The sequence below is a fragment of the Eucalyptus grandis genome, chromosome 9 (genome assembly GCF_016545825.1).
Source record: "Eucalyptus grandis isolate ANBG69807.140 chromosome 9, ASM1654582v1, whole genome shotgun sequence".
Lineage (NCBI taxonomy): Eukaryota > Viridiplantae > Streptophyta > Magnoliopsida > Myrtales > Myrtaceae > Eucalyptus > Eucalyptus grandis.
In genome coordinates this window covers 36,140,899-36,156,478 of record NC_052620.1, presented here as the reverse complement: position 1 = coordinate 36,156,478, position 15,580 = coordinate 36,140,899, and the positions used below count along the sequence as shown (strand labels likewise).

Genomic DNA, 15,580 nt, shown 5'->3' with positions numbered 1-15,580 from the left:
GAAAGATCTGGTCATATGTACAGATAGAACTATTTGAATCGATAAGTTCTCGAATCTAAAGATGGATAGAGGGCAACAACGCCTGTGAAAATGTTTCATTACAGTTGTGGATTGTCATCTCTTTTTCATCCTAAACTAGAATGGATACGAGATGAAGTGGGAAACTGGACATGAGAAGTACAGTGGATTGGTTTTTAATATTTCGTGTCCCATGTTGGGGTGGTCAATAAAAAACACGATACCTCAATTTGCGCAAATTACCGTTGCCCGGTAAATTTTAAACAAATTGGTAAAACAAAAAAATTATTTTGTCCAGAAACATTTAAGAATTTTTTTATAGTTTTTAATTTTTTGAAAATATAAAAAATAATAAAGAATTTAATTGAGAATAGTTAATGGAAGACACCCGTTCAATAAAACCAAATTGCAATACATGTGCATTTTCAAATAATTTGGGAAAAAAGTACACTTAGTGCCGTCCTAATGTTGACTAGACACAAAAGACGATATCCTTCTACACGACTCAGATGATCCAATGTCATTGTTACCTCTTGTTCACGTAAGGCACGTTTTTATGGAGTTAATTCTTTCGAAAACCAAATATAACTACGATAGTCATTTCTAATTTTTGTGTTGACAAGCTGGACCTATTGTCTTTCAAGATCTATCCACTAGTATTGAACATAAATTTCGAATGTACCATAAATACCAATGGGGTAAGTAAGTCACAAGCTATGGCGAAATGAATCAAGAAAGTGATGGTTTATCTTTTTTAATATTACATAATGTTGATGTTATCCTTGCCAACTCTATCAAAATTGGGCCCATTAGGCACATCGAGCCCATGGCCCAAAGCCAAATGGGCTCATAAGTGACACGGCATGTCCGTCTGATGGGTTGTGCCTGGTCAAGTGCACAATCATGGGGTTGGCATGGCCCTTTGCTCTACCCTAGTCTTTCCTTCATGAGGGGTACTTTTCACTGAACGGGCATGTGCGATGACAAGCAAGATTCGTCGGTCAATATGGTCACCAAATAGGCCAACACTGGTACATTCAACACTACATCAACACGTCGGCTCTAATTCCATTTATGCGGACGTGCAACAGAGTAGGAAGCCAAACATGAACTTGCAATCTTTCGAAAGCTTAACAACTGATTTATGGACTGACTAGATTCATAATTGTTTCATTCTCCGTCGATTAGCCTATGTGAGATTCCTGAAAGGCTAAGAACACCTGCATACAATTCTTTTCCAGTAGTGGTGGAAAAATTAATCCTCTCAATGAGGGCCACTGATAGTGTATTAAATGAATGAATGATTGCAGTACCATTAGCAAACAATTTTTTTTTTTTTCATAAAATCGGAATCTTGGGTGTAAGTAGTAAAAGATTTTGATTCCCGAGTCTGATTAGTGAGCTAGGAAACTTCAAAACTTTTTTACCTCAAATATCTGAGGAAAAATGCCATTTAGATTCATTTTCTTATTAATATGGTGGAAGAGGCTCTTTCCCACCGTCTTTTTTTCTACCTGCTAAAGTCAAGAACGGATACAAGATAATTATTGTTAAATGAGACATGAAGAGTAACTTGAAAGATTTTCAATATCGTTCTTGAAATCGTGCCATCTCGGGACGTGCCGTGGAACAGCAATACCTAGTAAATATAAAAACATACATCCACTCGTCACGCGAATCATTTGTGTTGAAAATAAGTAGATAATCTTGATATATTTTGTTTTCTCTTTGCTTGGGAGGTTGACAACTTCCGATTTTCTTTACTAGATAATGCACTCGACATGTTACAATTCATGCATATCTGCAATGTGAATCAAGGGATCGTGATGAAATATATATATAGCTTCTTGTAAAGAAAAGTTGGGATATTTGCTTGTCTACTGAAGATGACAGTACTCAAGTGACTTTCTCCACAAGACGCTCAGTGTCTTCCATCTTGACGTGGCTTCCTTCACAATCGCGGGGTTCTGAAACAGCGACTCGATCTGCTCCAATGATTTCCCTCTTGTTTCTGGAACAAGCACGTAAACAAATGCAACAGAAACAGCCGACATTGCGGCAAATGCAAAGAACGTTCCCGCTACCGTGATTGCTCGAGATACCGAGAGGAAGGACATGGAGATGAGCCCGCTGCACACCCTATTGCCAGCCGCCCCGAGCGCTGCTGCTTGAGCACGATACCTCAATGGGAAAATTTCTGAGGACACCACCCAACAGATAGGGCCGATTCCAACGGAAAAGAAAGCTACGTAACCACAAACAAAAAGAATCGCCAACAGAGGTGCTGCTGCTCCAGCTCCTCCTTCCTTTAGCAAATAGAGAGAGACCCCGACGCCGAACAAGCAAACGGTCGTGCCGATCGTGCTAACATAAAGCAACGGCTTCCTCCCGACCTTGTCGATCAGAAATATAGCGACCAGTATAAAAGAAGTCTTTGTAACACCCACAGCAACTGTAGCCGCGAGAAGATTTGAATTACCTTTCATTCCCGCATTTTTGAAAATCTCCGGGCTGTAAATGACGGCAGCATCTATGCCCGTTATCTGTTGGAAGCACTGGATTCCAATACCCGTGATTAGCATCCGTCGTAGAGGAGGAGAAGGGCACAGCAGCTCTTGCCACACGGCTTTGCCTCCATATTTCCTCGCATTATTTCCAGTTCCAGCAGCTAATTGTATTTCTGCAAGCCTCTCTTCAGCCTCTCTCTCATCTTCGTGCGTCTTCAAAAGAACCAATCTTGCTTCGTCCACACGGTTCTTCATGACCAACCATCTTGGAGACTCAGGGATCACAAAGAGTGCGAAACCGATGAAGACTGAGGGCAATATCCCAATTCCAAGCATGACCCTCCAGTTTATGTGCACTGAAAGGTCTGCAAATATGTAGTTCGAGACATAACCTAGGAGGATTCCTAGATTCACGAAGATCTCTGGAAAGGAAGAGAGCGTGCCCCGACTGATGGTTGGTGAAATTTCGGCAATGTAAAGTGGAGTTATCATGCCTCCAAAACCCATTCCAACCCCCGCCAGCAATCTTCCTATCATTAGTGCTCGAAATGAACCAGCAAAGGTCATAACAGCCACGCCCACTTGGAAGACAACAGCAGCCAACGCCATCGTCCATTTTCTACCGATAATGTCTGATGTTCGGCCTCCAGCTATGCTACCGAAGAGCGAAATTATGCTCAAACAACCGACAAGGACTTCTATCTGAACCTCAGTTATTCTGAGATCTTCCTGAATGAATATAATTGCTCCACTCATGACACCTCCATCTGCAAGTTCGAGCATGTCAATTTATTTCCGACTTAACAAAGTGTTGATGGATCTAACTGAAAGGCGAACAGGTTGTGACGCATTAATCTACTGCAATTACAAATAAAATCCACCCACCCACCTACTGGAAAACCATAGATGCACTTAAATATCATGATCATGGTCACTGAAGCAAATGTTTACATGGAAGTGGATAGTAGGCGATAAGAATCGAGCAACTTAGCAATTAATTTTGACAATGGTAAATTCAATACGACGCTTGTAACTTGCTAATATCATTGGCAACTGAAGAAAATTATCAACACCAAAAAATTTCATTATTTTGCCCTACGGAACCCTAGCATTTCACATCAACATATGTTTGGAGGGAAAATTGTTCAAAAAGTCTTAAACCAATTGTATTTTTGCCAATTCAGTCGTAAACCTTTCACTTTTGTCAATTCGATCTTAAACATTTTCACTTTTTACCAATTGAGTCCATTTGACCAATTTTGGTTAAAAATGACTGATATGACTGCGTTGATACAATAGTTTTTAATAATTTCTTAACAATTTTTTTTTGAATTTTTAATGTTTTTTATTTTTTATTTTGGGTTTGGGGTTGAGCTGGTTTGGGGTTAGGGCTGACGGCCCTCGCTAGCCACAAGGAGGGTCGGTCAACTCTCGTTGGCCTTGGGTGAGGGCGTCGCCACTCTTGCCGGCCCTACGCAAGGGCCGCAATGCCCTTGTTAGATTTAGCCAAGTGAGGGTGACGATCTTGCTTGGGCCTCTTGCCTAGGGGGAGGCGAGGGTCAACCGGCAACCTTTGCTAGCCCCAACCCCAACCCCCTAAAGGAGCAAAATAAAAAAAAAATAAAAAATTTAAAGAAATTATTAGAAAGTGCTACATTAGTGCCAACGGCCAAGTTAATAATTTTCGGCTAAAATTGGCAAATGGACTCAATTGGCAAGAAGTAAAAATATTTAAGACTGAATTGACAAAAGTATAATATGTTTAGAACTTTTGGACAATTTTCCATTTGTCTGTTGGGATGTATTTCAGACCCAATGGTATGCACATAAAAGACATACATAAGAAAAGCAAAATTGAGGTTACCGGATGAAATTACATTGATACATCTCTATTTTCTACTTGAGAAATCTTGTGAATTACCAATTCCCACACACAATACATAGCATTTAATTTGTTTCCGACAATCAAATGGAATGTGAACAATCCGTCTTCCACTCTTTTCGAAACAAAGAATCTTCGAGTTTCATCGGTTCTTGAAACGATATTCTCTTCTCCATGATGCTCTTTATCTATGGGAGTCTACAATTTTATTGGAGGACCTAACAAAAAAATCACTTTTTCAAATCACACTCAAATTGGGGGCGCTTCCCATTTTCGTGGAAACTTCTATACCAGAAACATCCACATCTTCAACAGTACTGGGACTTTGGCAGTCAAACATTCACAGACAACCGTGCATCTACTGATAAGGAAAGAAAAGGGGAAAAAAAGAAAAGGGAAGAGGGAAACGATGCTGTCGCCAACATACCATAGCCTAGGAGGACGGTGTTGAGAGAAACAAAGACCGCACAGGCAAAAACATATCTTCTGGTACTTTTCCTCCTCTTCAACCGACGCTGGTATCGAACCAAATCGTCGTCAAAATCATCGTCCTCGACCTCGGAGCCCATTCTCTTGTACCCGCTCATACCCATCGGTGAATCTGCCCTCTCCTTTTCTCCGGTTCCCACCAATCCCGTCTTCCTCTTCTCTTCAGCTCCCGAGCTCGATCAATGACATAACAAGAGACTTCCGGTTTTCACATAGCAAAAAACTTGGCAGCTAGCGGGTCATACTTTCTGTTATTTTTTACTGTCAGGTCAACTTCTTAAGTTCTTCACATGTGGACATTCACTTATAAAATAAAATCAAGTGGGTGCGTTGGAGGTATCGACACAGCATGTGGAGTGAGTATATTACGGAGAAAATCATATTGCTTGGCACAGTTCTTGCGCTTTACTCCAGTCATTCTTCTTGGTCAGCTCTCTCTGGTTTCCAGAGGTTGAAGGCTAAGAAGGAGTGCACAGAAAGGCAACTTAAACACGCACGGCAGCACCACATGCACAACCTTTTTTATACAGAAAGCTAGGCAATCACCAATGGAGATTTTTTTATTCTCTAGTGAGTTTTCAAGTGTCTCCTTTGGTCTTGATATGGATGATGGCGATTGCCGTTGGAGTATAGAAGAATGTACTTCATGAAAGATTGGTCATATGTTTAGATGAACCTATTTGAATTCATTAGATCTCAACTAAACAGGTAGGCAGATGTTTACAATGCCCGTGATAGTGTTTCATTCCAGTCGTGGAGAGTTTCAACTAATTTCAATTGTCATTCTTTTTATAAGGATGTAAATGTGGTGTAATATATTATGATTGACCCATGACTCATTGACTTAAGTTCTTCTTTGACTCATAACTCATTGATTTAAGCTCTAATTTGACTAATTACTCATTGACTTAAACTCTCATTGACTTAAAATTTTAAGTGAACACGATATCTTCATATAAAAGGTATCAGGTTTTTATTGCACATTCCTAACAATCCTAAAACTAAGAATAGATGCAAGATGTAACTTTGAAATTGAATACGAGGAGTACATTGGATTGACGTTCAATATTGTCTATCGAAGGCATGTTCTGTGTTGGGGTAATAGAAACTAAATACCTCATTTTGCCCAAATTGCCTTGTCCGACCAGTAATATTTAAAAATTGATGAATGAAAGTCATTTATAGAATTTTTTTTTTGAAAAAAAAATATCTTTTTTTTGCAAATATTGAAATAACAGATAAATCAATTGAGGTGAGTTAATGGAAAACACTCATCCATTAAATTAAATTGCCATACAAGTTAATCTTCAAATAATTTAGAAAAAAAATTAACTTAGTGACACCCTAATAGTGATCACACAAAAACAGCTGTAACCCTCCTTGTGATTCGGATGATACAGTATTGTCATCGTTCTCTTATTTATGTTGGACACGTTCTTATGGAGTCAATTCGTACAAAAACCACCACGATAGCTGTTTTTTTTTTTTTTTTAAATTGCAGACAAGGTGGACGTTTTCTCGTAAAGGTTCTAACCATAGACTCCGGAAGGCACCATAGATGGCGGTGAGATAAGCCACAAAAAGTACGGAATGAATTGAAAAAGTGGTGATCGGTCTCTGGTCTCTTTCAGTGTTTCAGAATGTCATCGTTGTCTTCATTAATTCTACAACTTTGGGCCTATCAGGTCCGTGGGCCTGATCATTCAAGCGTAAAACGAAGCATGGCCCTAGACATGGACTCGATCGTGCCGGGCCCGGGCCAGTACGGCCCGTTGCTCTGCCCCAGTCCTTCCTTCACGTGAGGTACTATTCACTTATCCGAAGCATGTGCCATGATGCCCGAGATTCCTTGGTCGGTATTGTCACCACATAAGGCAAATACCGATACATTCGGTGCTCCAATCAATACATTTGACTTTGATTCCATTTATGGGGATGTGCAACAGAACCGAAAGCCAAGCATGAACCTGCACAAAGATTAACTATTAATAGAAGACACATAATTGATTTCGTTTCTTATTAATTATCCGACGTGAGATTCTTAAAAAGCTGAATACTTATATGTGTAATCTTAGCATGTCCTTTACACGTGCTATGGGCCTAATGTTTTAGGCTCGGTCCTAGCTTTATTTTGACATAGATCTTCCTACCGTTCGATGTCTGAGAAGAAGTAATAATCCATTAGCCGGAGATTATTTTTCTGAGACAAACTAAAAGAATATCAACCCACGTGTTACGAAAGCGGCTGGAAAACGACGACGTCGCTACTGCGCTTTTCCTCCCATATCGCATGGAAATTCAACACGTTCCCATGGAAGCTCCACCTGTGCGTCACCTCTTCAAAGCAGGAAGAGCGAGCGAGAGAGAAAAGAGAGCATTGACTTTTGCTGCAGCTTCACACCCACACAGGTCCCCACGCACATTCTCGATCCGAACTCGGCGTTCTTCCCCAACGGCAGAGGCTCGAACGTGAAACAAACCCAGAACAAAGTCGAAGAAAATCGAGAGAGAGACCTCGCCTTCACGCCGTTGTGTTGTTTGGAGCTGCAGGGAATCTGAGAAAATGGAGTCATTCGACGCCGGGGACGCCGAAGCCGAAGAGCACCCCACGTCCCCGACTCGCAGGCACCCCACCACCCGAGCCCTTTCCAGGACGACGCCTTCATGGGCTACGAACCCGCCTTCGCCCCCTCCGACGACGTCTCCGCCGACGCTGCCCCTCCCTCCGCCGAGGAGGCAGACATCTTCGGGGACGCCGGCGGTGCCGGGTACGGCGACAGCCAGGCGTCGCCCGAGGTCTATGGGTTCGGCGTAACGACCCCGGACCCGGATTTCGTCTCGCCCTTCGAGTCGGCGGTGAACGGAGTAGAGGAGGAGGGCGGTGGAGGTGGTTTCGTGTCGGATGGGCCTCTGCTGCCCCCGCCGAGCGAGATGGTCGAGGAAGGTGCCGCTCGACGTGAGTGGAGACGGTGAGGTTTTCTTCTATTTATTTTCTCCCCTTTTTCCAGTCATATTGTTGGGTTTGGTGCAAATGCAATCTGATCATTTGTGTTTTGATGATTGAATATTGGTCAATCTGTCTTATTCCAAGTAAATTTTTATCCATCAATAGCAGCATACGAAGGGCTTCTTGAGTCCTTGACAACTTCTACATGGTATTAAGTCTTCATGCATATAGTTCTGCGTAACTTTTGAATAGGAACTTCTCGATAGCTTCTATTCATAAGCGTTGATTTTCATTTGTACCAATTTGCAGCTGCCGTTCGTAATAAACCAGGAAGGATTTGACTTTTTAGTTACTTTGGATTTTTCTGTGGGTGTTTAGTTTGGCTGCTCTTATTCTCTGAAAAGCATTATCTGATCTTTCTGCTTAGAGATTGCATTGTAGCCCCCCGTGACAACAGTTGCACTACCGGGCACTTTTCTGTTTTCCATTAATTTTGGTAGAAAATGAGTTCAGATTCGATAGGAGAAACCGTAACCACCTCCCGAATGCAGTCAGAACGCCATTCAACTCGAGGAAAAGGAGAAGAGGGAGAAGGAGATGCGGGAGCAGATAATTGCTGAGGCTGAGGAGTATAAACAAGCTTTCTACGAGAAGAGGAAGCTCAACTGCGAAACAAACAAGGCCGATAACAGAGAAAGAGAGAAGGTAAAACTTCTATTGAGTAGAAACGGAATCACTCTTTTCGCGACTTTCACTTACTATACATCTCGATCCTCGTATTTTCAAACGCCAAAGAAGATTTCGTTAGGTCACCTCAAGAGCATTACCTGTTCTCTTATGTCAGCTGTACTTGGCCAACCAAGAGAAGTTCCACAAGGAAGCTGACAAGCATTACTGGAAAGCCATAGCTGAGATCATCCCTCGAGAAGTTCCAAACATAGAGAAGAGAGGGAAGAGGGACGCCGAGAAAAAGCCCTCAGTGGTGCTCGTTCAGGGGCCAAAGCCAGGAAAGCCAACGGATCTTTCGAGAATGAGGCAAGTTTTGTTCAAGCTGAAACAGCACCCTCCGCCTCACATGATGCCTCCCCCATCGCCACCGTCCACGAAAGATGGGAAGGAGACGAAAGATGGGAACGAGAAGGACACAAAGGAAGGGAGCAAGGACGAAAAGAGTGGGAAAATTCCTGCGGTTGCCACATCTTGTGATGTTCCTGGGAGCGCCGCAGAAAAACCTGCCGCAGAGAAGCTGGCAACCCCTCCCAAAGTCACCCCCGACGGTGGTGACTCTGGGAAAGCAGAGGTTCCTGAAGCTCCTGAGGGAGAAAAAGCTGCAGAATCGGGGGCAGCCGCTGCCGAGTGATGCACTCTTCCATTCTCTTTCTTATTCGATTAACTTTCTTTCTCTTCTTTTGGTTAATTGAATGCTTACAAGCTGCCTCTGGCAAAAAATAAGCACAACTTCTTGTATGTGCCTCAGAGCAGAGTCAAGTGCAGAGCTTTTAATCCTAACTTGCTCTAGGCTTTCTGAGGTTTCGGTGGGAAATAACTTCGACTGCTTTCTTTACATGATATATTCTTAGTCGTTAACTTAATAGATTTATCCCTTTATGTTAATGGTATAAATGCGCGAGCAGAATACAATTTGATTCAATAGACCGGGTAGTAGCTCTGGCTTGCCTTTTGCCCGTCCTTGTCGTGGCCTTTTTGTTAAATATGGAAGCACCAATCTTGCCTTCTTGACGTTGGCCGTTCACCAAGCGAACATTACTAAGTGATGCTGGATTGGAAAAAGAAAGGTCCTTTCAGCTAGCTTGAGTTCTGTCTTTCGAACTATGGTAGCTATAGCTAGTTGTAATGCTATCAAACTTGTCCTTCCCTGGGACAAGTTTTCCAGTTGAGATTTATCGTGCCCTTGATCACTAAACCCCACTCCGAACCACTAGGCTGGGTATATATCTCAGCCCCCACGAGTCTTCACATTGAGATCCCCTCCTCTCTTCATTGTCAGTGTCAGCACAGTTCCGATCGAAACTTCCTGTCCTGTAAAGAAAGATCAAGATTAGGTAGTAGGAGACATGGCGAAGGTAAGTTTGATCCAATCTGAGCGGAACAAAGAACATAGCTTGAAGAGTGAAGATGATGCTTAAGTAAGTGACCTCCATAACCAAAGTAGCATTCGCAAGCCAGCTGAGTTTGCTGAAGATGACGTACGAGCCTGCCGTGAATGTGGGGACATTCGAGAGCTACCAGCAGTGGCAACACTGCGATTGCATATGCAAATAGCGCTGCTTGAGGGTCGTTGATTTGTGCGGAGAGAAGCATGACGACCACGACCATCTAGTTGAACATGAAGAATGTATTGCATGCGGAGAATACATGGAGCATAGTCTTCTTAAATACTGTGGCAATGCCGTGGTCTTGTCCTGTGCGAGAACCATTATACCCTCCCGGAACTGCCAGACCAATGGCTAAAGTGACGTGGCCATGAGTACTGCCAAGAGCAAGCGGGTGTTTACCTGTCCTTCACAAAGTCTCCTCTTGGAGTCTGGATTCATCCCACTACAATGTCGTGCTTTCACTCTGGCATAAACATGATCTAATCTCTACTTGTGTGTGTTCCAGCAAACAGTAATCTCTATCACGGGAGCAAAGGAAAAGACATTGTGCTATTGTCTATGTATATACAGCACATATTATTTACTAGTGGTATTCGTTGCCATAAATGACTTTGAATCAGACTTCGGTTGCATACATTGCTAGCTCCTACGTCTCCAATGGAAAGAGTGTGTTTTACACTGGCCACAGATATTCGTACCTATTGGTAGGAATAGCCCCTTTTCAAGCGTTCTTGGGCAATGTCAAGTGCTGTGGAGCATGTCTTTAGTCACCACCTTGAGATTGACTCTTGTATTCCTTGTGGGAAGGAACAAAATCACTGATTGTCAGTGCACTGTGGCCAAATGGAGTGGTTTATTCCCATCACTGTCCTTTTCATTCACAAGCTTCTCTGCTACATGATTTCCGAGAATGTATTCCATGGCCGAGTATATGCCATACTTTGCTGAAACATGCAGAATGTTTTGTCCGTCTGTTTAGATACTCTCTCTGACACAGCAAAAACAGATCCTTAACTGTCCCAAACTGATTCATCTTGCAAGCCCCGTGAATCGAAAGATTACCATCTCTGTCATAATTGAGAGCATTGTTGTGAATTTTCTCAGCATAAACTGGACTCCGTCACTGTAATCGAGGTATGCTGCTGAATGTAGCTGAGGGCCGTTTGCGGCATCTCTCAAATGGAAAAGCTCCTCCTTCCTTTCTGCCATCTCTTTCAGCAGACTTACATTAAAGGCGCTGAGGATCCCAAGGACCAGGACTCATGGTTTACTTGCTTAGGTGATAATGAATATGCTGGAACTTATGCTAAAAATCTTCTCATGCAGTCATAGCCTAAGTTTTTTCTTATCCCTGGATCAGTGAATGGAAAGATAATATCTCATTTCGGAACTTCAAACTGAAGTTACCGCGGCACTAACAGGGGACATGCCCTAAATCCTTGATGGACCAAATGGAACAGCAAGCAAAAGTGTGAGGATCTCCGAGTCCTCAGATTCGAATGCCAAATACAATGGGGAGCTTTCCTTCCTTGTTTGCCTAGTGCAACGGTGCCGAGTCTGTGGGTACCAAACAGGAACCACTTTAGAGAGACCATTCGTCAAAACTTGTAGGGGTGAGCCATGTGAGCAGTTCCAAGGTTGATTTAATCTGGAACTTACCCTGCGTATTCTGAAACACACAACTATCTAAAAAAAATGTGCTCTTAAAAAAATAATTCATTCCATAACAAAAAACACAGTGGAAATCATTTTTCAACTCGTTTTTGAATTTTAGCCATACATAAGAAGACATAGCCATTTTCTGAAAAATGACTCATTATAAAATGTTTTTCCATTTCATCATATCTTTCTTAAAACAAATGGAGTTTTTATACTGTTCGCACGTCGACATTGATGCTTCACTCATATATGTGCTAATCAGTATTAAGGACACTAAATGACCTACAAAATCTCTCTTTTACAGTTATATCATGATTAATTAATTTCAAATAAGAAGAAAGTAAAAGTTATGAATCGGATGGATTTCCTATTAATTCGTTTAACTTAGACAATGTAATGTCCTTGGGGAATGTGTCTAACCCACAAAATAAAAGTCTTGACATCAAAATGAAACAGCTGAGCACAAAAGTAACATAATTAAATACCGTCTTCCAAATCGCTATGGGAATAGAAATTAACTACGAGTTTACAATATAGTCAACTAATATATCCACCATTTAAAGATTGATATAGCTAGTACAAGTACCTAGAGGGGGGTGAATAGGTGTATAAAAGATTTTTCTTGATAGTTTCTTGATGATTGCGCAATACTTAGACAGTTGATGAATTTGCAATAAGTAATAATCAACGTAAGACTAAGTAAAAGAAAGAGAGAATTGAACATGTGGTTTATAGTGGTTCGGCTTGATTCAAGCCTACGTCCACTCTTCTGCACTGACAGCCAATTGGCTGGATTCCACTATGAACAAAGAGATGTTACAGTGTTGATCTTCCTTGATTTTTAGGTGTAGATGATCTACCACGCTCACTCAAGGTATCACCAAGTACAAACACTCTCTGTGTATACAATTTCGCTCAGACTGTATCGACTAGTAATCAAGGTGCTTCAGACTCTAGAATTTCTCTATCGATCACGCACTTTCACAACTAGAACGTCTTCCCTTTTTATACTCCTTTATGCCATCAAACCGTTGGCACTTACCAAAGGAATTCCTCCAATCTACCCGTTGGACGGAATCAATCAAGAAGATCACTCGAGCTATAAAAGGAACCTGACGATAGCCCATCAATCCTGTTCGCCCATACAATCAGGATCTTGGTTTCCAAGAATAGAACATTCCAAGAATACTTTGTCGACCATCGGATCTTCAATTGATCTTGATAAGAACAAAAGAATCCGTTATATTTATCCAGCCAAAAAGATCTTCTCCAGAGAATAGGATTAAATCCCCAACCATATACTTCGGCTCTGGATTTCCTTCTTCACTGGATCAGAAAGACTGTCAATAAGAATAGTCTTGAGTCTTGAGTCTTGAGTATTGAAACTTGAGTCTGGTGATCAGAAAGTCTTCAGACTTTAAACTAGACGATCTGCAGATATCCAGACTAGACTGATAGAAACGTTTTGTCAGCTTCAAAATATTCTGGAAAGATTTCTCCAACAATCTCCCCCTTTTTGATGGTGACAAAACTTTCCTGTAGATTTGAACCACTTTGACCTGCAAAAACATTTCTCAAGTAATATGGCTATCTCATAAAGATTTAACAAAACAACCAGACTCTACATCCACAGAAAATTGGTTAGACTTTCATGAGTAATACCATATAACAACACTTGATATAAATACAAACAGTCAAGCATTAAAATCCACAGCCAATTCAGTCAAATTCAAGTTCACACCCAAGTTCACTCAAGTCATACTCAAAAACAAACATATTCAACCACAAAAATAAATTTAAAGTCAAAGAAAGTTGGTTGGTTCAAATTGCTTCTCCCCCTTTTTGTCATCATTAAAAAGGTGAGAAAGGAGTCAGGTCTGCTTGGGAATGCGCACGATCTGGAAATCTCCCATGGATTGGACTACGCCTTCTAGCCTCTTCAAGTCTTCCCTTAGTTGAGCTACCTCCTCTCCTTTGACATTAGCTTGAAGTTGTAGAGCGAGGTCTTTCATTTTGTCTTCCAGGGTAACCGAAGATGCTTGTCCAACATTCTTAATGGCTTGAATCTCACAGTCCAAAGCATAGATTTGGCCATGCATTTCCAGAAGAACATCCATAATATGACGAAAATCTGCAGAATTGTCCGTCTGTGTACTTGCATTTGCTTTCTCAGATGGAGTGAATGCAGACGATGGCGCTTCTGTATAGTCTTGCAGATTTAATGTTGACATATCGTGTCCTTCTTCAGGCAATTGAGAAGCCTGAAACTCTTCTAGGTCTGCTGGAGATTGTCTTAGACCTTCACTATCGGCAACATGAGGTGTGGACCTTTGCTCGCCAACTCCCCCTGTCTCTAGGACATCAAAAGGGGAAGAGTGATGATCATGCTCTTCTGTATCTTGATTCCCCTTCTCTCCAGATTCAGCTGCAGACTTTTCTTGCTCTTCTTCTTCTCTGTTCTTGGCTTGCTCCTCTTCTTCTCTATGTTTCTTCTGATGTTCTATCGATTGGAGAACAGAACGTCTGGTCCTTATCAAGGCAGTGATTGTAGGATCTTCCTCCTCATCTTCATCCTCCAAGATGAGAGTTCTCTTCTTTTTGGATGGGGCACCAATGGCCTCATTCCCTTTTCTCTTTGAAGCAGATGGAACTGGAGTCTTCACTCTGAATTTCTCCATTGCCTTGGAAAGTTCTTGCAGACGCATCTTCGTTAACATCTTCAAACCTACCACCATCTTATCGCATGGTTGAACACAAAGTGTATGTGGCGGTTCAATATTCATGTGTTTGAAGATCTTGGTCACCAGACCTGGATAAGGCAATTGTCCCTTATCCTTCGACATTGCTCTGTACATGTGAAAGAGAATAGTGTGAGGAAGAGAGAACTTCATCCCTGAGTTGATTGCGTACATCAATTTTGCCTCTGAATTAGACACATCAGTCTTTGATGTAGACTTGGGCCTGATGCAATTGATCACAATTTTGTGCAGCACAATATTGATGGCACGCATCCTTGAATAGATGATTTTTCCTTCTACATTTCTATCCTTGACAAGTTCCAATGAGGCACAAGCAACTGAGACTTTGATTGGTTGATAACGTCCTCGTTCAACTCCAATGATGTCCGCCAACATGTCCACGTCTACCACATAATCGTGATCTCGAACACTGAATGATATTCTATTCGCATCTATAAAGCTGAGATTCGAATAGAAGTACGCAGTCAGTTGTGCATAACCGTATGTGGTATCAGTGCAGAATTGCTCAAGTTGAAGCAATTTGAATTTCTCCCGTAAGTTCACGTTAACGACATCCAAGAAATCAAAATCGACACTCCTAGGGTTTATCACCCATCGTTTCAACAATCTGAAAAACAAATTCTCCTGTTCCTTTGATTTGAATAACTCCATCCTCTTTCCCTTCACCTTTGCAGCAATACCCATTCTAGGTTGAAAATCACTGAACATTTTATCATCGTCGTTCCCATCAGTCAGATTCGGTCCCGACATGCGAGGGTCACTGGGAATATTCGCAAGTGCTTCATTTGCTTTACCTTTGGGAGCAACTCCCAAATCCTCCATTTTCTTTAGAAAGATATACTTATTCCCATAATTCTTATCTTTGAGAAAATCATCCACGTATTTCAATGGAGTCCCAGTACTTTTCAATGCACAGTAAAGTTTGTAAATAAACGAGGGTCTTTGGACTCTTACTGGGTCTGCGTCCTCGATTATCTCTTCCTCCTGTTGTTGACCCGCATCATGTGGGGTAGATGGCGTTGAGTGACGTGGTGGAGAGTGAGTTGGGCTCTGTTGCTAACTCGATAATAATTCTTCTTCGGTGAGATCGAAGTGGGTAGGTCCCTCCTTCATCCTCTGTGGTCCCTTGTTCGCGATTCTTGAAGACTTCCTCGAAGACGACATCCTTCCTAGTCGCTGAAAGATTCCTTTACTTGCTTTCC

The 15,580-nt window shown here is 41.8% G+C and overlaps 2 protein-coding genes across 2 annotated transcripts; one reads left to right on the top strand and one right to left on the bottom strand.

Moving 5' to 3' along the window:
* Positions 1-1,914: 1,914 nt before the first annotated feature.
* LOC104427221 (probable polyol transporter 4) lies at positions 1,915-5,000 on the bottom strand. The gene is given in 3 exon segments (XM_010040342.3): positions 1,915-1,982; positions 1,985-3,292; positions 4,835-5,000. Coding segments are annotated over 3 exon segments (1,542 nt in total).
* A 2,239-nt stretch (positions 5,001-7,239) lies between these two features.
* LOC104427222 (clathrin light chain 1) lies at positions 7,240-9,413 on the top strand. The gene is made up of 3 exons (XM_010040343.3): positions 7,240-7,865; positions 8,395-8,548; positions 8,688-9,413. The coding sequence occupies exons 1-3, from the start codon at positions 7,561-7,563 to the stop codon at positions 9,201-9,203; spliced, it is 975 nt and encodes a 324-aa protein (XP_010038645.2). The 5' UTR covers positions 7,240-7,560; the 3' UTR covers positions 9,204-9,413.
* The last annotated feature ends 6,167 nt before the right edge of the window (positions 9,414-15,580 follow it).